General features: G+C 44.4%; 1 protein-coding gene across 1 annotated transcript in view; it reads left to right on the plus strand.

The window, feature by feature from the left end:
- Positions 1–1,312: 1,312 nt before the first annotated feature.
- The window catches only part of USP12 (ubiquitin specific peptidase 12), a 112,968-nt gene continuing 92,450 nt past the window's right edge, over positions 1,313–21,830 (plus strand). Inside the window, exon 1 of the mRNA XM_030818607.1 lies at positions 1,313–3,305. Within this exon, the coding sequence (XP_030674467.1) occupies positions 2,601–3,305 (705 nt within the window). The 5' untranslated portion in view covers positions 1,313–2,600. The remainder of the gene's footprint in view (positions 3,306–21,830) is intronic.

Below are 21,830 nucleotides of genomic sequence, written 5' to 3' on the forward strand. Positions count from 1 at the left end.
CTAAATGGATTAAGGTTGGACATAGTTCATTTACTTGCCTGGTCCCTGAGGCATCTGGGCATATTTTGTAGTTTGCATATTCAAGAAGGCCGAAAAGGAGTCAGTTGTACACAAACTCATCTTTTGCTAGGCACAGGGAAGCTCTTTGTAAAGCTGTGTTCTAAAGCCAGATTACCCTTTCTAAGCTCAGGGTGCAAAAGTGTGGAGTTTCAGCCAAACTTATTCTCCAACTGCATTACATATGGTAAAGAACACTCAGTACAACACCTAGCACATAGATTCAAGAATGTCTCTTTTAAGTTTGTGCCTCTCCAATCGACCATAGGCTGTGGAGACAAGGCATTGTGAGGCTCTGTGATTAGGTTTAATGACTTTACCTGTGAATGTAGATGGCTCCAACATCAACTAGACACGACTCCAGATAATTCTATCAGAAATCCATTTTACTTTTTAAAATTTAATTTAATTTAATTTTTGAGAGGGAATCTTGCTCTGTCGCCCAAGCTAGAGTGCAGTAGCACCATCTCGGCTCACTGGTTTTTCCCAGGTTCATGCGATTCTCCTGCCTCAGCCTCCCTAGTAGCTTGGATTACAGGTGCTTGCCACCATGCCCAACTAATTTTTGTAGTTTTAGTAGAGACAGGGTTTCTCCATGTTGGCCAGGCTGGTCTCAAACTCCTGACCTCAAGTGATCCACCTGCCTTGGCCCCCCAAAGTGCTGGGATTACAACAGGTGAAAGCCACTGTGCTGTATTTTTGAGACACGGTTTCGGTCTGTTGCTCAGGCTACAGTGCAGTGGTTCAATCATGGCTCACTGCAACCTGGATATCTCGGGCTTAAGTGATCCTCCTACTTCGCCTCTCAAGTAGCTGGGACTATAGGTATGCGCCACCATGCACCACTTATTTTTATTTTTAGTAGAGACAAGGTCTCACTATGTTGCCCAGGCTGGTCTTGAACTCCCTGGTCTCAAAGAAGTTGGAAGCAATCCTCCTGCCTCAGCCTCCCAAAGTGCTGGGATTACAGGCCTGAGCCACTGTGCCCAGCCTAGAAATTTATTTATTTTTGAGAGAGTCTCACTCTGTCACCCAGGCTGGGGTGCAGTGGCACAATCCCAGTTCACTACAATCTCCACCTCCAGGATCCAATCTATTCTCGTGCCTCAGCCTCCTGAGTAGCTGGGATTACAGGCGTGCACTGCTACACCTGGCTAATTTTTGTATTTTAATAGAGACAGGATTTCACCATGTTGGCCAGGCTGGTCTCCAACTCCTGACCTCAGGTGATCCACCTGCCTTGGCCTCCCAAAGTGCTGGAATTACAGGTGTGAGCCACCATACCCAGCCTAGAAATTCATTTTAGCAAAGTCTTGTTCTTACATAAACTTATATGTAAAGCCAGTGGCTTTTGTTCCCGTGACATGTTCGGATTAATGGACAAGAAGGCATATGGGTGGTTAGCGGGATGGAGGCAGGTCTAAAATTCTGGCACATGATATCTGTTTGCTGGAATAGAACAGCAAGTGGGAAGGACAGGATGACTACAGCTATTTATCAGGACGGGCACACAGATGGGCATGGTGACATTTGGACAAGGCCCAGGTAGGCCCTAGAAGTCTAAGATGTAGAAACCCTTGTCCAAACAGGGGGTAGGTAAGAGCAAGAAATAATTCTGGTGGGTGATGCTTGCAAGTCTAGAGAGGGAAGCCCCTGGCTGGGGTATCAGGGCTCTTGGCTTCCATGGAGGCAGGCGCTTGGAGAACCAGGCCGGCTACCATGGGACTTTGCTATATTCAATCTGCATTCCCCCCCCAAGCAAGCTTATAATGGAATCACTATGGAAACAGTATTCATGTACCAGAAGTCTATTTTTCACTTAAATTTTGTTTGAATGCTTTGTTTTGTTTTTGAGTGCTTTGAACCCGTGAGGTGAGGCACTTCTCTGATTTTACAGCTCTGCCTGAATTCAGATCCTCAACCCCACTGAATTGGAGGAACCCAGAAAAGTACACCAGCACGAGTTCACCAATCAGAAAATATCACAAGCTTTCTAACATAATAATTTATGAAGTTATTCTACTCACTTGAACTACTTTCTCAAATAGGAAAAAATAAAGCTGAGCTGCCAGGCATGAAGAACAGGGTCCAAATATGAATTTTATAAAAGGAGAAAACAGGAACTACCCATGCCAGTAGCCAGCACTGCCTAAGGATTTCTCACAGGGCATTTTTTTTGCTTGTGGGCTTCCTGTCTCTGGTAATATCATCACTGCTGGCTTGAGAGCCTCTCTATTTTGCAGCTCAATATGCAGATATTTAGAAGCCTATTATAAATTTATCGCCAACAGGCCAGCAGGATTCGCTCCTCTCCTTCCCCCATTACTTATCTTTCTTCTTAATTCAAAGAGTTAAACGTGTAATTTGTTATTTGCCTCTTCATTTTTGTTTAATTATTTTGCCTTTTTCTAAGTTGTGTTTGACTCCGGTGATTCATCCAATATACGTAAAAAGAAACAAACCAAGTGCTTGGGACGCATACCCGGGTTATCTTAACTGTGCAGAGCAGGTTTCCTCCCACTCCGCCCGTAGTCACCCAGATTATGACCTCCGTTTTCTGTTTGGGCAGCGGGGGCTCGCCGTCCCCTCGCCCGCGGTGGGTGTCGCAGCGGGTCCCCTCCAGGGTTCTCCCGGATAGCCGCCGCCACCCCACCGCGCCCCTTCCTACGCGGGGTCTGTGGGCGCCCGGCTCTAGGACCGCAGGGACGCGGGCAGGAGGCGGTGCCCGCCTTCGGTCCTGCCCTCTGCCGCGCGCGGGGTGGGGCCGGACCGGAGTTCCCGAGCTCGCGCTCGCGAGCCGCGGAGGGGGCGCCGAGGGGTGGGCGGGGCTGCGCCGCTGGGCCGCGCTGCTGCCTGGCAGGCCGGGCATTAGGGCCTCGGCGGAGCCCGCTCCCCTGTGCGCTGGGCGGGGTGGGCGGTGGGCGGCTTCTCGTGCAGGCGCGAGCCGGGAGGCAGCGGCTGCGCCCTGCGCCGGGGCGGAGCCGGGGGCGGGCCGGCGGCCGGCAGGCGGGGGCTGGGGCCCGAGGCCGGGAGTGCCTGAGCGCCGGCGGCGACGACGGCAGCGGCGGCCCAGCGGGCTCGGTGCGTGGGTCCGCGGCGGCTCGGGGTCCGCCCGCGGGCTGCGGTGCGAGCGGGCGGCCCGGCTCCCCTCCTCCCCCGCCCGCCGCCGCCGTGATTGGGTGGAAGATGGCGCTGGCCGGATGGAAATCCTAATGACAGTCTCCAAATTCGCCTCCATCTGTACCATGGTAGGTGGCGGCGAGCGGGCGGCGGGGGCAGCCGGGACCTCTCGGGCAGGCGGGCGGCGCTGGACCCGCCTCTCCCAGTGGCCGCCCGCGGCCCCGGGGCGGGCGGGCTGGGCGGCCCGGGCGGGGGCGGTTGGACGGCGCGCAGGCGGGGAGCGCGGAGGTGAGCGGCCCAGGAGGCTGGGTAGGGGGCGCCGCCTGGTGGGCCAGGGCGGCGCGAGCGTAGCGGTGAGGGGGCGACCGTGCCAGACGTAGCGTGGGGCGGGCAGCCGCCTCCGGGAGCCCCCGGCTGAACTGCTGGGGTCCGCTCGGGACGCGGGGACGAGGGCCAAAGCGCATCCGGCCTATGGCGGGGCGAGGGGTGGGCGCGCGCGAGCCGGAGCGCGGCCCCGGGCTGGGGTCGCCAGGGAGGGGGGGCGGAGCCGCGTGGGCTCCATTTCCTTCTGGTCGCGCGCCAAGCGGGAGGGGTCCCCGGGAGGGGTGGGGGTCGGCGGGCAGGAAGGAAGGGTCTCGGCCGGGGCGGGCAGCGCTTATTCCCGCCTGGGAGAGGACGGAAGTCAAGTGTAGATTTACTCGCGCCGCTGGCTGGGCGGAGTCCCTGACCCCGCGCTGGGGGAAAGGGGCGTGTGTGAAGGTGGAAACTTTAAATAAGTACTGTTGAAATTCTCTCCATTTTCTCCTCTGAGAAGCACGAGCTCTCCCGTTTGCAGCCGTGTGTCTAGGTGGCAGTCTTGTCTCTGGGAATGCACGTTAATCTTGAAAAGCAGCATTAGCTTTCCTGTTATTTGTTTACTTCAACCCACCAGACACATCTGTATGTCGCTGGAGCTAGGTCTGTCTGTGCGGGGACTGCCTGCCAAGGCGATGGTATTTGTTTTCCTAGGGCGTTTAAATAGACTGTAAGGGAAAAGTGCTAATGCCCGCTGGAAGTCCCGAATTAAGCAAAACGTGGGCGTGTTTAAAACTTGGTGTTTTGTGCGTGGCCAGAAGGACCAGTTTTCCACATGACGAGACAAATTCGTTTCATTAGCTCCTCATGAGCTTATATGTAGGGATCATAATTTATGAGTCATCACTGAAAAAAGTTTTTCTTTGCAACGTGGGCCTAGTGGTTGTTATTAGAGACTTCTGAAATCTTGTGTTTCATATCTCACTGGCCCTATTTATGCAACTGATTTCATATAGGAGATCCCCAAGAAATTTTCCATCTACAGGGTGGTACTTTGTATATGTTTTTCTTTAAGGAGTGGTGAATCAGATCTGAAAGATGCCTTAAAAAGCAGATTCTCTACTGCACGATGAGGAACAGTACAAAAAATGGCTGAAATCAGGTGGACATAAAATCGACAGTATTAAAGAAATTGTTAGGTAACAGGAGCACCCTAATGGCGCTGGTTCCGGGTTCTTCTTCCTCCCCAACACAGGCCCGCCAAAAAGGAGCCAACCAGAGGTCACGCCTTCCCGCCTCGGCCTAGGCCCAGCCCCTCAGCCAACCAGCAACCCCCACGTAACGTCCCCGGGCATGAAAGACGGAGGCCGCAGAGCTCGCTCTGTGTCTTCCCTTCCGCTTCGGCTCTCCCTCGGACTCCTCCAATAAAGATCTCTTGACTGCAACCGGTGTGGCGTGGTCTTAGTCTGAGCCTACAGAGCCACTCTTTCATTGGTGCCGTGACACGGATTGGGACTCCCCGCCTTTGGTGGGACCCCAATCCCGCGCAGGCGCAGGCCAGGCCCCGGTCAGTCTTCGCCCATTTTCCTGTTCGCCGAGCTCTTCGCCCACCACCGGCCTCATCTCGGTAAGTTTTCCCCTCCCAGGCCTACCTCTCGGGCAAATCGCTAGACTGTAGCTGCTCCCGTGACAAACACATTTTGCCCGACGCCCCTACGGCAGTGGTAGGTCCCTATCATTCACTTCCGCCTCGGCCTGCAGGGAACGGAGTTTTCTCCCTCTCCTCCTCGCGTCTCCAGCCTGGGTCCCTTCCCTTTCTCGCTCCGAAAATCCTGGTTCCAGGTGGCCCACGGTCCTCGGCCATAGTCGGCCCCTCAGTCCTTCCGCTTTGGTGATGACGGAACCGGAAGCTGAGTCGCGTCACAGTGTTCGGCTATTAGGGGTCGCCCTACTTAGCCCTCACTGCATATCCTCTTCGTAGCCCCACAATAGGAGGCTCCGCATCCCTGCCGGTCGACTCTCCCCTACAGTGCCTCTTAATCTGTCAGCCCTAGGCCTAGCAGTCGACCTCAAACCAAAACGCCTACATACCCCTTAAATAACCAAAATAAATGGCCCACCTATAGGCCTCTGGATATTGTGAGCGAACAGGAAAATGGGAAGAGATCCCCTATGCCCACGGCCCCCCTGTGTAAACCTCAACATCTTATCGCTGCCCTCAAACTGCTAACCTCTCCCTCCGATCCTGACTCCGTATCACCACCCTCAGCCCCACCCTCCGGCCACCGCCTGGCCAGTGACGGCCCTGCCCCTTACCACTTCCCCCAACCTCTCTCTCCTTTCCCCTTCCTCTGCGACCTCTCCAGCTCCCTCCCCTCCGCCGCTCAGCCCTCCCACTACTCGTTCCAGATCACACCTTTCCGTCCTCGCCCCTCTTAGAGAAGTTGCAGGGGCAGAAGGCATTGTTCGTGTCCGTGTTCCCTTCTCTATGGCTAACTTATAAACGCTTAGGCTCTTACACTTCTAACTCCACCTCTTATATCAAAATTTCTCTAACACCCTCCTTCTCAAGAAGCGCAGGCAGGTCTAGGAGCAAGCCCGCACTTATGCAGACCAAGTTCACCAGACTACCCCAGCCCTACCCATAGCGGCGCAGGCCGTCCCTGAGCAAGACCCCAACTGGGATTACAACTCCCCAAATGGCGTCGCTGCTCGAGACCACTTCGCCACCTGCCTAGCAACTGGCCTCCGCAGGGCAGCCCAAAAGGCAGTCAACTTTGAAAAACTAAACGAAATCGTACAAGAGAAACATGAAAACCCCTCCGCCTTTCTTGAGCGCCTTACACGAGCCCTTCAACAATACACTAACATAGACCCAGCAGCCCCCGATGGCAGGCAGCTTCTCATGTTCCATTTTTTTTGTGCAAAGCTTCCCAGACATTAGAGCCAAATTAAAGAAGCTAGACAGAGGCCCCTTCACCCTGCAGACCGAGATTTTGGTCACCACATTCAAGGTGTACCATAACTGTCATGAGCAGGCGAGGAGGCAAAAGTGTCAAATGCTGGCTCAAGCTCTCCGAGCCCCTGCTCGGCCAGCTATAGACACTGGCGACCGTAAGCCACTATTTGCCCACCGTCAGCCCCCTGGACCCTGCTTCAAGTGCGGCAAAGAAAGGCATTGGGTTCGTGAGTGCCCTAATCCCAGGCCTCCACACAAGCCATGTTCAAAATGCCCTGAGCTCGGTCACTGGGCCGTCGACTGCCCCAACCTCCCGGAGGGGGGTTGGGCCAGACCCCAACCCTGCCCGAGATCTCTTGGGACTGGCCATTGACGATTGACGGGGCCCTGGGACTCTTCCCCCGATGCACGCTATCCCTGCTCAGGAGCCCAGGGTGCCTCTCACGGTAGATGGGCGCCTCGTAACTTTCCTTCTCGACACCAGAGCTACCTTCTCGGTTTCGCGGGAATTTTGGGGCACTGTCTCCACCTCTGGCCCTCCCATAGTCGGGGTAGAAGGCCAGACCATATGTCCAACGGCTACCCCGCCTTTATCATGTTCTTTCTCAGGCCACCTCTTTTCCCATAAGTTATTCACCACACCTGAGTTAAACTTTGGCCATCCCCTGAGGAACCTGCAGGATCATCAGCTCAGGAATCCCAAGACACCTGTGAGCAATTGGAGGACTTGCACCTCCTATTTTGGAAAGAAACATCCCAGACTAAAAAGGCTCCTACCACTGATCCTGAGGAACGACCGCTTCCTCCTTAAAAAAGATAAGTGAAAGAACTCAGACTAGATAAAATGATCTCGTTTTCTAGAGCACCCTCTTTAGCTTCTTATTTGCTCTTTGCCTATGTATCCCTCCTACTTCCTTGGATACCTCATACAACCACCCCTCCCCTTTCACTAGCTCCTAATTACCTCTACAAGACTCTCAACTCACACTCTGTTAAACCAATCCAATCCTTCCCTGGCAAATGACTGTTGGCTGTGTATCTCTCTATCAACCTCTGGCTATGTTGCCACTCCCATTCCCGCAAAAAACTGGGTCTTCACCAACTTGACCTACCACCCTCGTTATGAAGGAAAAGACCCTTTCCAACTTCTAAACATGCAGTCATTAGCCGACTTCCCCATATCTGATAGGACCAAAGATACCATAACAGGACGTGCAACCCAACTTTTACGTTCTTACATTTCCAACCTCACCTATTACACAAGCAATGAAAAGCCCATACACGGCCCTGTAACCACAAATACTATTTTAACTTTCCAAGCCCCTTTATGCATACAACGCAACCTGTCATCTGGCCTGCCTCTAGGGCACCTACCACCGCATCAGTGTAATTACACCCTACAACTTCAAGCCCCAATTGATCATAGTAACTTTCGAGTCACCCAAACAGCTCCATTCAAACAGCTTGTCCGCTTCTCTGGGCCCCCCAAAATCATCAACTCCTCCCTGCTCAACAAACAGTCCAGGTTCTGTGATGGCAGACATACTCGCGTGACCATTCACCCCTGGACTCCCTGCAGCAGCGCCCCCACCACTAGTGAGTGCCTTCTCATCCCCTCTTTCAATCGCTCTCTCGAATGGCTCCTAGTAGATACAAAACGTTTTTTTCTCCAATGGGAAAATAAAACACAGGGAGCCACTCAGTTTGCTCCCAACACCCCTTTCCAGCCGCTCACTGGAGCTACCTTAGCAAGTACTCTAGGAGTATGGCAGAATGAAAACAACAAACTCACACACCTTTTTAACATACATAGCGAGTTCTGTCTACCCAGCCAAGGCATATTCTTCTTATGTGGAATGTCGACCTATATCTGCCTTCCCACTAACTGGACAGGCACCTGCACCTTAGTCTTTCTAAGCCCCCCACATTAACATTGCGCCAGGAAATCAGACCTTATCAGTACCCCTCAAAGCTCAAGTCCATCAGTGGAGAGCCGTGCAACGAATACCCCTACTTACAGGGTTAGGAATGGCCACTGCTACAGGAACCCGAATAGCTGGTTTATCAACTTCATTATCCTACTACCACACACTCTCAAAGGATTTCTCAGACAGTTTGCAAGAAATAACGAAATCTATTCTTACTTTACAATCCCAAATAGACTCTTTAGCAGCAGAGACTCTCCAAAACCGCCGAGGCCTAGAGCTCCTCACTGCTGAGAAAGGAGGACTCTGCACCTTCTTAGGGGAAGAGTGTTGTTTTTACACTAACCAGTCAGGGATAGTACGAGATGCTGCCTGGCGTTTACAGTAAAAAGCTTCTGAGATCAGACAACGCATCTCAAATTCTTATACCTACCTCTGGAGTTAGGCAACATGGCTTCTTCCCTTTCTAGGTCCCGTGGCAGCCATCTTGCCGTTACTCGCCTTTGGGCCCTGCATTTGTAACCTTGTCAGATTCATGCGGCAGCAGATTTCCTCCCATTTCTAACCAAACTTAACCAGTTTCTCATTAGACAGTACCAGCTTTTAGCCACCGAAGAGGATTAGCTACCAAAAGGATGTCACATACTTTAGCAGCCAAGCCACGCAGACCCCAGACAACGCGCTTCATGCAGCTTCTCCAGACCCTCCGCCACAACTCCTGGCTCATCCCTAACCCCTCCCTACCCTTCGGTTGGCTCTCAGCCCTAGATGACTTATACCTTCAAGGAACCTTCATGGATTTCAAGGCCGAAGAAGTCTTCATATACAGCACCCTACTACTTAGCCTCCTGCTCCTGCTGTGCCCCTGTAGTCCTCCCATACCCCTCCCCACGACACCCCCATTCAGCAGGAAGTAGCCAGATGAACGGCAACGCCCATCTCCCCACTTCTTAAGAAACAAAAAAGGGAGGAATGTTAGGTAACAGGAGCACCCTAATGGCGCTGGTTCCAGGTTCTTCCTCCCCAACACAGGCCCGCCAAAAAGGAGCCAACCAGAGGTCACGCCTTCCCGCCTCGGCCTAGGCCCAGCCCCTCAGCCAACCAGCAACCCCCACATAACGTCCCCGGGCATGAAAGACGGAGGCCGCAGAGCTCTCTCTCTGTCTTCCCTTCCGCTTCGGCTCTCCCTCGGACTCCTCCAATAAAGATCTCTTGACTGCAACCGCTGTGGTGTGGGTGGTCTTAGTCTGAGCCTACAGAGCCACTCTTTAAGAAATCATTGAAGGATGAATCATTAAAGACTCCATTTCCCAACTGGATGATTGTTCTTTCTCACAGTTTACATTTTAGGAAAGCATTGGTATTAAATGGACTATATTAAAATGATTTTGGGGGATTGGGCTAATTATTTTTAGATACGCCAATTATTACCTTAGTCAATTTCAAAAGGAATGCGATAATTAGGTCTTTTACAGTGACAATTTTGCCACATGGCTGAGCTACACACATTGTATGGGTCATAGTTCATTGTCAAACACTAAGATTTCAGGAGTGGTGTGATACTCTTTACCGACTATTCATTCACTCAAGTACTGTATATCAAGTATACATTTAGCCACTAAGTGCTGGAGGCGAGGCTGAGTGCTGGGGATGCGGTATTGGTCAGGGCAGCCCCTGTTTTCTTGGTGTTTACATTCTTGCTCATGGACACAAACAATATTCAGGTAAACAATAAATGTATGCTGTAATCAGATTAGGACAGTGAGACACAGGGATTTGCCAGGGTCACACACTTACTAAGTGGGATTCTGATCTCAAGGATGTCAAACTCAAGCTCGCGCTAGGGCTCCCACCCAGATAAATTAATTACGTGTGGGGCGTGTGTATTGTTGGCAAATACAGAAAATGTCTGGCCAAATGAGATTGTTCCAAAGGTACTATTAAAATTGGGTGTGTCTGTATTCATATTTGAATACATTCGAATGTACCCCCAAATAGTGCTAAATATCTCAAAGTAATTTGCAGTCTTATTCTTTAAAGAAAATTGCCATCTGTCCTCTGAGAATCACAAAATTGAAAAGCAAAGATACCTCTTTGGCTTTGTAGGTGCTGTTTTGCTAGGCTTGGAACGCTCCTCCCTGCCACACCCCTTATCCTCCTTGTCCGGCGAGTGTGTGTGCCTGTCTCTTAAGCAGGGAGCCTTACCTGAATAATCCTACCCCTGTCCAACCGGACCCTCCATCCCCTTCATACAGTTTCATGGCATTTTTGTAATCTCAGTAGCACTTATCATACTTACTGTGTAGTAAATTTTTCTTTGAACTCTTACTCAATTGTGAGGGCCTTGAAGGGGAAGGATTATCATTTAATTCTGCAGTTTGATCTGGAGTACCAAGTTCTGCATTCAGAATAAAAGTTTTCCAAAGTCTTTCCTGTCTCCTGGTATGCCGGGTGAAGCAGAGATGATGTGGCTGTGTGTGTGTGTGTAATGGTGGAGAGAAGATGGGCTGGACTTAAACAGAACACTTATCAGAATTAGCAGCTGTGAAAACATTTAGGATGAGTTGAAATTTTATTCTATAAATACTGAGTGTACGTAATTTTTTCATTTGTCAAAATAAGGTACCTGGCCAAATCTGCAATACCTTAATTGGGTTAAGTAACTGTTAAAAACAATTCTCTTCAGCTATGTCTTATTTTAGATCACTAGTGTTCTGCTTACATGTGAAAATTAGTAAAAGTTGTTTTTCATAAGTTAGTATTATAGCCTGAACCAAATGAGTGATTATGTTTAGATTGCAATGAGTACATTTTCAAGGGTACCTCTTGAAATACCTGTTTTTAATTTGTCCATGAAATAATACGTTTTCAGTGTCACATAGTGTTTATTTTGCCTTTGAAGTAGTTTCAGACTTCAGGGCCTGGCACAGAGTACCTCCCTACCTGATATTTAATATTATACTTAATAAGTGTGAAATAACGGGAAAAGTGACAGAATACACGTAGAGGGGCTCTGTTTTGCAGTTGAGGTGGCTAATCCGGGTGGTCCGTCATGGGGATGCAGTAGTGGTCAGGGCAGCCCCTGCTTTTGGGGCTGGTACTACTTACTGTTAGCTCCATAAATGTTAGCTCTGCCTCTGATCATTATTGTCTCTTCCTATTTGGGTTGTAGGAGTCATGGTTAGGAAGGCGTTGTTGGGAGGGGGACTGGACAACGGAGAAGTTGTTGGTGCAGGAGGTGGGTAGAGTTAGATCGTGGGGTGGCACTGGCCTGGCTGCTTGCCCACCCTCGGTTACAAAGGCATGAGATTAGATCCTTTAGAACATGGTGGTAATGAGGCCAAAGCTGGTAAAGGTAGGTGCTAGGAGAGTCCGATGGGCTTTACTTCTGAGAAAGCCTATGCCTAGCACAGCACTCTGAGCATGGTAAACTTTACTTGCTGAAGAAAGGCACAGGTGAAGCTGGCTGTCTTTTCTTTTTTGTTTGCTCTGTTTTAATAACACGATTTTAAAAAACAAATTAGAAAGGACATACATGGAAAATGTTTGCCTTTTCTTACTGCTCGAGTCTCACTGGGATCCAGGTAAGGATATGTGTGGTCAGTGCAATTTATCCTTACTACTGAAAAAAAGGAAAGCTGGGGCAAGCCACAAAGCCCATGCTTTGTTGGGAATGTGTGTGTGTGTGTGTGTGTGTGTGTGAAAGTCACCTCTTCATGTAACGAGTATTATATTAAATAATGAAATTTCTTTTTCCTTCTCAAGAAATAGGGTGGATGTAGTTCTTTTATTAATAAAATATTTCTTATTTGTAAATGAATATTTTATTCGTAAAATAGGTTTCTATGATAGGAGCATTCAAATGTGAGTTGCCATTGTTTTACTTATCTAATTTTTGCTCTGTTAATTTAAGAAGGGAACAAAACTTAAACTTCTTAAGCCTTTAAAAAAATAAAACCTCAAAAATAAGGAATCTTCTATTACATAAATGTTTGGTCAAAGGAATGTTTGAGCTTGGTGGAGAGAGAACATTTAGAAGAAGTATTAATAGAAGTTTTATTTAAGCCCACTCATCTTTTGAATTTGTCTAAAATACATTTTGGACATTAAAAATGATACATTTTCATAGAAAATCTGGAAAATATAAAAAATCCAAGAAAGCAAAAGGAAGGTCAATTTTTACCTTCCAGAGGATATTTTATTTATTTATTTATTTATTTATTTGTTTTTTGAGACGGAGTTTCACTCTTGTTGCCCAGGCTGGAGTGCAATGGTGCAATCTCGGCTCACTGCAACCTCTGCCTCCCAGGTTCAAGCGATTCTCCTGCCTCAGCCTCCTGAGTAGCTGGGATTACAGGCATGTGCCACCATGCGCAGCTAATTTTTGTATTTTTAGTAGAGATGGGGTTTCTCCATGTTGGTCAGGCTGGCCAGAGCATATTTTAACTTTTTAAAAAACTTGAGTTGTATTCCCTAGATATAATTTTACACTGTTTTCCCATGAATGATTATCATGTTATCATTATCATCATTCATGCCCATCCTAAAATTTGTCCAATTTTAGGATGAACATGAGTTTAATGTTATAAAATGATGAGGTGGTGAGATTAGCCCAATAAAGCATAGTGGTAGGGTACTAGGGCGTTGACAGGTTATATGTTTAATGATTATTAGAGGGTAAAGTGATATAGTTAGCAGAAATGGAATTTTATAAGAGGTGGTTTATTCTAATCTTAGGCACTTAGTTATCACAAATATAAGACTTTTTATGATCTGAAATTTTTAATATGCTTGAAAACTCTAGTTTTAAATACCGTATTCAATTATGTGGCATGTGTATAAATATTATGGTCTTATTTTATATCATATGGCTTTGCTTACCTTCTGGTGACTTTCTCCTTCCACCTTTTGCTAATAAGTGGCTAGTAGGTCTCAAAGTAGGTTAATTATCTGCCCTCCCACGATCCACGCTGGCCAGTTTCAGCGAGATGATGTCACATTTCTTGTTGCCTTATTTGTTGCTAGACTTTTGATCAAGTCCCCCCAAATTGAGTCTGCCTCCTTTTTGTCATTTACCAAATTCCTTTCTTCCTGCCTTTAAACTCATATTTATTCTAGCTCTTCTGAAACTTTTATTATCTCAGGAAGTATCTTTTAAGCATTTGTATACTTTGTATAATTCCTTTCCAGAAACCTTTTTAGATTTAAATAATCTAATTTTGTTTCGGTTTCTCTTTTAGCAGCCCTATTCCAGAAACTTAATATGGTATTTTATTATGTATTTGACAGCATGGTATAATAAAAAGAGCAGTTGGACCAGAAGGTAAATTCTAGTCCAGATTTTGACATTTAGATGTGTATACATGGGAAAGTTTCTTAAAACTTCGAGTTAATTTTTCTCATCTGTGAAATAAAGGGATTGGACTAGACACTCTTTAATAGATATTCCTTATATGCTTGTCTCTTTCTAGATCTAAAATTCTGATCCTTTAATAGTTGATAAATGATTATTGGTATCATTTTCATCATTTTAGGAGCTCTTTTTTAAAAAAAATTGCTATTTTTTTTTTTGCTCTGTGGCCCATTTCTAGAACATCTTGGGAGTTCTAATTATGTTTTAGATAATATAAAAAGCATAGAATCAGACATAGTTAAGCATGAATTTCACTTAGTTTCCTAGTTTTACCGTCTAAATATATTTTTCTTTCTTTAAAACTGGAGGTTACTGATACCACCATTTTAGTCACCAACAGGCTAATAATTCACAAAGCTATTTGCTAATTTTTGACACTTTTCTTTGCCAGTACCATTAAGGGATTTGAATTTTTTTGAGGTTCCACGTTTACTTCTTTAGTTATGAGTATGACCTTGGACAAGTTACTTCTCTGTACCTGTAAAGTGAGAGTAAAATAACATCTAGTTCATAGGGTTGTTGACTAGTACCTGGTCCATGGTAATCACTGTGTCATGTTGGCTGTTACTACCCTTTAACATGATTTGCTCCCCTCCCTGTGGTAAAAAGTATTCATTGGCACTACTAATTAATCTGTTAGCTCAACATACACTAACCAAAATGGAAATTCGTTTTGTGAAATACAATCATCAGTTCCTTTTCATTATAAGAAACGTTAGTTTATTAGTAGTATATACCCCTGAGAAAGCACTAATTTATTTTGAAATTGAGTGGATTAATTCATAATATGAAAGCTGAGAATGTAGATTGTCTTCTTTGTCTATTTTGAATAGTTTATAGAATAATTTATTTCTTTTGTCTGGGAACAAAAATAACTGGTCTAATTTGTGACATTCTCAAACATTTTACAAATTTAGATAAATTGAGAATGGCAAAAGCCGCAATTACTTTTGCACCAATCTAATACTTTTAGAAGAAAAATCTATCTTACCTTATTTTATACTAAAAAAAAAAGCACACCAGCTTTTTGTCATTACTGGAACAAGGTGTGTGTATTCAAGTTAGCTTCAGGACTTATTTTCTTTCAGATTTTTCTCTTTACTGAGGCCATATTATTATATTTAATTTCCTTATGCTCTATCCTTTAGGAAGCATAACAAGGGAATAACATCTCTTGTTAGCTTACATTGAACTTACCCACCTTGCTCTTAGATATCTTGTCTAAAACCTACAGTCCCTATCTCCTAGTCTAGAAGAGGGATATTTACATATCTACACCATACTTTAAAGGTGTTGGGAGAAAGTAGTAAGTGAAGAGTTGTATTGTGAAGAGTTATGCTTGCTGAACTGAAAACTCTCAATTGGAGGCCGAGTATTGTTGAAAATACATATAACATTCGACCATTTGCTATCTTATGTGCAGAATTTGCTTTAGGAGGTTAGAGTGGCAGTTCATATACATTTATTTAGGAAGAAAATAGTAAGTCTTTGCTCTCTCACAGCAAAACTCAAGACTTTTGTGATAGTGTAAAGTATAAGAAATTTAATATAGAGCTCCACTGTGTGAGGTGCTGTAGCCCTCTCTTCCTTGGCTTATGCTTTGCTGCTGCTTCTCTTTCAGAAGGACCATTAGCTGCTTCTAAACAGTATGTTATGTCTAAAGAAGAGATGTGTAAGCTTGCTTTATTTATCTGTAGTGAGCCACATGTCCAAAGCTACGTACCCATAAAAATTTATTTCCAACTGAAAACAAGAAGTAGATGTTTAGTTCAGTGATAATGGACAGGTGTTCTTAATTGAAATGCTTCATGGGTAGAGGAACCATCCACGCATTCTCTACTTGTAAAGGGTGGTTTAAATCATATCTTTCAGTAGAGTTAGAGTACTGTTGCCTTTGATTTTATTTTAGTGACCTACTAAGCCTCTACCTAATGCTAGTGATTTATTCTTTTTCCTTTTTGTGGGGGTAAAGAGTGCTTTTTCTTAAGTACTTTGAGGAAGGATTCATGGAGACCTACATTATATCATGCTGCATGTGGGTTCTGAGAACATGAAGATGACTGTGATAAACTCTGGTCTTATGGAACATCCCATTCAGTGTGTCCTGAGTGGGTTATAGTTGTGCTGAGGAAGTAATCCTCTTGACCCCTGGGAAGCCTGGAGGTATCTGGGTTGATAGGAGACCCTTAGCCAGTCCCTTTCTGGTAAGAGCAGACTTACCTGTCTTACCTGTAGCTTCTTTTCTTTTTTTTTTCTTTCTTTCTTTTTTTTTTTTTTAAGACAGGTCTTGCTCTATTGCTCAGGCTGTCTCCTACATTTAAACTATCCTCCTGCCTTGGCCTCCCAAGGTGCTGGGATTACAGGTGTGAGCCACTGCACCTGGCTATGTCTGTATTCTTGTGGGCTCTACATACACTATTTTCTCTGTGTGTCCTGATGAGAACAAGATTGAAAACCAGCTCTACTTACAGTATTGTAGAAGAGGATGGATGTATAAAACAAATGCATACAATGAGATGTTTTTCTTACTGGTATAAGCAATGGTAATTATATGTGAAAGAGAAGGTGGTTTTGGGAGAGAGAAGAGGGCTTCAGGAAAAAGCCTCTTAGAAGAGAGTTGAACTTTGCAAAATGAATGGCCTTTATTATGTGGACATGGAGGGATGGGATACCAGATGTAAATAGATAATGTGTTACTCTTAGGCTCTGTAGGTGGTTTGGCATGAAAGCGGGTCTTGTGAACAATAAGGCTGGAGAGTAGGAAGGGGGCATATTTAAAGAAGTACCAAGAGTTTACCAAGTATTGATTCACATTAAAATGATTATTAAAGTGTGTGTTTAGCCTGAGGAAATGTAAGTCCAGAGGACAGTCATGAGGATATAATAAACAATGGAGTTGGTAAAAATATGCTGGTAAATTGAATTACATTGATTTTTCAAAATTTGCTTGTGTTTTTTTTAAGAAGATAAAATGATAACAAAACAAGATGGGTGGGGTACAAGGACAATTCAGTGAGTTGTTAAAACTTGTTTAGGGCCTCCTTGTTTAAGAACCAACTAAAGAACCACTATTGGAAAATTTTGGATTGTATATACATGTTAAAAAATTAATGATAAATACACACCCACACAGGGAGTGAATTTTCTTGCTTCCATAGCAGCAGACATTTAAACGTTACCATTCAAACTGAGGGAAGGAAAATAGGAAAAACAAAACGAAAAAGAATGATAGAAAACACAGGTGGAAGAAATAAGCTCTTCTAGTTCATTAATCATAATAATACAAACGGATCAGACTTACCTTCATTGTATTAAAGGAACTATCAGAATGGACAAAAAACAAAATATTGCTCAATAAGAAACCTACCTAAAATGAAAGGGCAGTCTCTTTAACAGTAACACGATAGTATTGTCACACCTAAGAAAATCAACAATAGATTTTTTTGAGATATTTCAAAAGCATTAATTTTATTTTGTTGTTGTTGTTGTTATTCTGTATCTGTCATCTTGAAGATCCATTCAGAATTAGGAAAGGTTAGGTAGTATTAGCCCCATTTTCACAAAATGGAAAAGGAAGCTTAAAGTCAACCCTGCAGCAGCTAGGGATGGGGTCCAAATTTCTAGACATGCAAACTCGTTATGACATCTACAGGGCAATGTGTTGCAGGTTTGATGGTTGAGACAAAATTAGTCCTTTTCAAACAAGAAATTGGGGAATTTTTATTCCTGACTTTTCAGCTGCGTATCTCTGTGTGTGTGACTTTGAGTCCTCACTAATTATTTTCACTTGGGTAGGCCGTTTAACTGGTTTCAGTTATGAAGTGGAATAATAATTTCCCCATTAGATCAGATGAGATGACACATGTGAACGTCCTTTGTACTATAAATACATATAAACATCACCCATACATGGTCATTGTTGGTAAGACTCCATGCCCTCTTAAAGAGGAAGGGATGGAAAGCACGTTAAGATCCTGTGGACTATAGGAGTTGTAACAGAGCTCACAAGTTACCTTTGACAAAGTGTAGTCATTTCAAAGTTTGAGTATTTTAATGATCCATGAAGCAAAGTTTTAGATTACCCTTAAAATCTTTACTATGTTAAGAATGTACAGTTCATGAGTGGCTATCTTTTTTTTTTTTTTGAGACAGAGGCTTGCTCTGCTGCCCAGGCTGGAGTGCAGTGGTGCAGTCTCGCCTCATTGAAACCTCTGCCCCCCGGGCTCAAGCTATCCTCCTGCCTGAGCCTCCCAAGTATCTGGGACTACAGGCACACACTACCACGCCCAGCTATTTTTTCTTTTTAATTAATTTTTTTGTAGAGACAGGGTTTCACCATGTTGCCCAGGCTGGTCTCAAACTCAAGCGATGTAGCTGGCCTCCCAAAATGCTGCAATTACAGGCGTGAACCACTGCACCTGGCCTGTAGTTAACTTCTGATGTCAGTAAACACTGTAATTCCCTACTAGTAACATTTTTTTTAAAGGTATAAAATTATAGCGAGTAAATTGCCTTTATTTCTACAGTATTGATCTACCTGGGTTTTTCAGGGATCCCTGAAAAGAGACTTTCAAAATTAGAAAGAGCCCATCTGGGCACAAGTAAAATAAGCCGTAAAGTACTTAAGTTGTAGGGGTAAGGAGACAATAAAATACACAGCTTTTGTTCTTTGGAATGGAAAATACATTTATAATTTGAGATTCTGTAGATGAACATTTATTCTGCTTTGTATGTGATTATCTTAGTCCAAAAATCTAGCAGTTATAACTTTGAAGAAATTATTTCTGCTGTTTCTCTGGCATATTGTTTCACAGTTTTTCTTTGCTGATGTTGCAAAGGTTCCGTTTGTTTAATTTGCTTAATGAAGAGACTCATATGCAGGATGATTAAGGTGGTACCTTGAGGGTGGTAGCTGGGACTTTGAAGTTTGCGTTAGGAGGTATATCTTAATAGAGCAGGGGGATTCTCTTTTCCACAAAACGGGATATAATGTTTAGAAGGTTTCAGACTTAATGGCCTGGAAAGATGATGCTTTGTGGAGGGGAACACCACACACTGGGGGCCTCTGGGGAGGATGGCGGGAGGGAGAGCATCAGGAAGAAGAGCTGATGGATGCTGGGCTTAAACTGGGGAGATGGGTTGAGCTGTGCAGCAAACCACCATGACACACGTTTACCTGTGTCACAAACCTGCACATCCTGCACATGTACCCTGTAACTTAAGGTTGAAGGAAAAAAAAAAAAGCAGAAACACGATGCTTTGGTTCTTTCAAGAACAGGTGAGGAATAGGAATCAAATGGTTTCACTGTTTGTTATTTGATGAACCTAGAGGTTTAAAGCTGATAATTTCTTCAGACTGATGTGCTCAGGGTTTTTATGTAAAGGTGGACAAAATTTGGAACAAATTTGAAACATCAGAGGCTCAAAAACTAGATATAACAGACCAAAAACAAAACCAAAAATATTGTGCTTTTGGTTCTGCTAGGCAAATTAGAATCTTTTCGTTGTCTGTTGTTGCATTTTTTTTTTTAAAGACAGTTGACTTTTTTTAAGTTTACTGGTTAGTTTCACTTGTTTTTATTGCATTTCTTTTTCAATTTGAGGAGGCTTATATCTCCTCCACAGGGGACCCTGCTGAACAAGGACCTGCCATTGTCATGTGACTGGTTAAAGCAGAGGCCTTCACTTACTTGGCAGATGAAAAACTAAAAGGAAGCAGCTTGTACTCTGGTTGTTTTCTCATTATACAGATCAAACCTTAGCCAGATAAAAATGCTTGGACTTTTGTATCATTGTCTTAATTGGAGACATTATGTTGCCCTTTTTAACTAAAAAGATACAAGTGAAATCTGTCACCTTTTTTGTTCTCTCTTTAGTTTCTTTCTTTATTGAGTTTTTCCAGCTTTACTGAGGTATAATTGACACATGGTATGTATTTAAGGGGGTATTTTCGTTCTTTAAAGACTACACAGTTGCCTTTGCTCAGGTTACTGCTCCTGCCAAGTGTTCCGCAGTTCCGCTCTTTCAGGTTTTTACTTCCTTGCGTCCTTAAAGCTTCTCTTGTGTAACACATTTTCATCCCAGATGTTAGTTGCTTTAATAGTCTACTGTCTTTCCTTTTCATCTCTGAAACTGGGTTGTAGTATACCATTTCATTGCTAATAGCCTACTGTGATGTTCTTGCCATTTTATGTTAATGATGACTTAGGTCATCTTCCCCGACTTGTAAAGTTGAATGTGACTTCTGTAATTTTAGCTTTCCCAAGGAACTTATATGAGTCTGACATTTATTGAGTGGCTACTTGGTGATGCTATTGCTAGGCATTTCACAGATTCAGATCTCACAATGATAAAAAATAAAGGTGTAGGAAAGTTTGAGTTTAGATAAATGTATAGATGATAAATCTAGAACAGATTGTTAAAGAGAGTTAGGATATTTGGGTACATTTTTGGTTGACATCAAAGTTAACAAGGCCCTCTGCAAATGTTACTGGATATTGATAGAGAAGGCTGGATTGAATAGGTGTGGCCTAGTTGAGAAATGAAATTGAATGATAGAACACTTGTAAAACACCAGAATTATATGCCTGATGCAAATGGAATGGTGTTTGAAAAATCTTATTTTCTTCCTGACGTTTTTGGGAACAGCCCGTGTTTAATAGGGACTCTGAAATATAATGTCATGGTAACTTTTAGAAATGGGATGGTAAGGCCGGGCGCGGTGGCTCACGCTTGTAATCCCAGCACTTTGGGAGGCCGAGGCAGGCGGATCACGAGGTCAGGAGATCGAGACCACGGTGAAACCCCGTCTCTACTAAAAATACAAAAAAAAAATTAGCCGGGCGTGGTGGCGGGCGCCTGTAGTCCCAGCTACTCAGAGAGGCTGAGGCAGGAGAATGGCGTGAACCCGGGAGGCGGAGCTTGCAGTGAGCCGAGATCGCGCCACTGCACTCCAGCCTGGGTGACAGAGCGAGACTCCGTCTCAAAAAAAAAAAAAAAAAAAAAATGGGATGGTAGATATGTACTTGTAATTTAGTAATTGATACATTGTTTTTTGAACTACCAGAGTGAGGATTTTAAAAGAATTACGTTATTCAGGTTTAACTGTAGTACTCTTAAAGAAAAATGTGATATCCGATTACCTTAGAAATGGTGGTTTCTTTTAATTTTGCAATTTAGAAGTTTAAGAAAAACCAAACCACTTACTATTTTTAAAAGTGCAAAATTGTGTGAGTTTAAAAAATTCATTTCTTACAAGGAGGAGGGGCCACCCTTTCCCAAGAAGTAATTGCTAGAAAGAGTTGGGATATGTGTGTGTGTTTATTGCCAGACATTACCTGTGCATATACAAACATGGGGTATTGTGTGTATGTCACCCCCCACTCCCCCCAAAATTTAAAACTGGAGGTTTATTTGCTTTTTCACTTAACATATAGTGTATATTTTTGGTTGTCATCATGTTTCATTCCATGTCAAAACTCTTGTGTGCATTTTAATTTCCCATGATCTTCAATGTCTATCATATTGAAAGTTTTGGTTATATAATACTGTTTGCACATTTTCATTTTATTAGACAATAATTTTATTAGTTTCCTAGGGCTGCCATAAGAAAGTACCAGAAACTGTGTGTGTGTATTATAATACTGTATTGTTACTGTACCTTTTCTGTGTTTAGATGTGTTTAGAGACACAAATACTTACCATTGTGTTACAGTTACCTACAGGATCCAGTACAGTCATGTGCTGTACAGGTTTGTGGCCTAGGAGCAAGAGGCTAGAACCACATAGCCTAAGCGTGTAGTGGGCTACACCATCTAGGTTTACGTGAGTACACTCTATGACATACACACCATGATAAAATTGCCTAACAATCAATTTCTCAGAATGTATCCCTGTCATTAAGTGATGCACGCCTGTAACAGAAATTTATCGTCTTACAATTCTGTAGGCTAGAAGTCCAGAATCAGGATGTCGACAGGGTTGGTTCCTTCTGAGGGCTGTGAGGAGACTCTTCCATTGTCTATCCTAGCTACTGGTGGTTTGTTGGCAGTGGATGCATCAT

This window comes from Nomascus leucogenys, chromosome 9, assembly GCF_006542625.1.
Source record: "Nomascus leucogenys isolate Asia chromosome 9, Asia_NLE_v1, whole genome shotgun sequence".
Taxonomy (NCBI): domain Eukaryota; kingdom Metazoa; phylum Chordata; class Mammalia; order Primates; family Hylobatidae; genus Nomascus; species Nomascus leucogenys.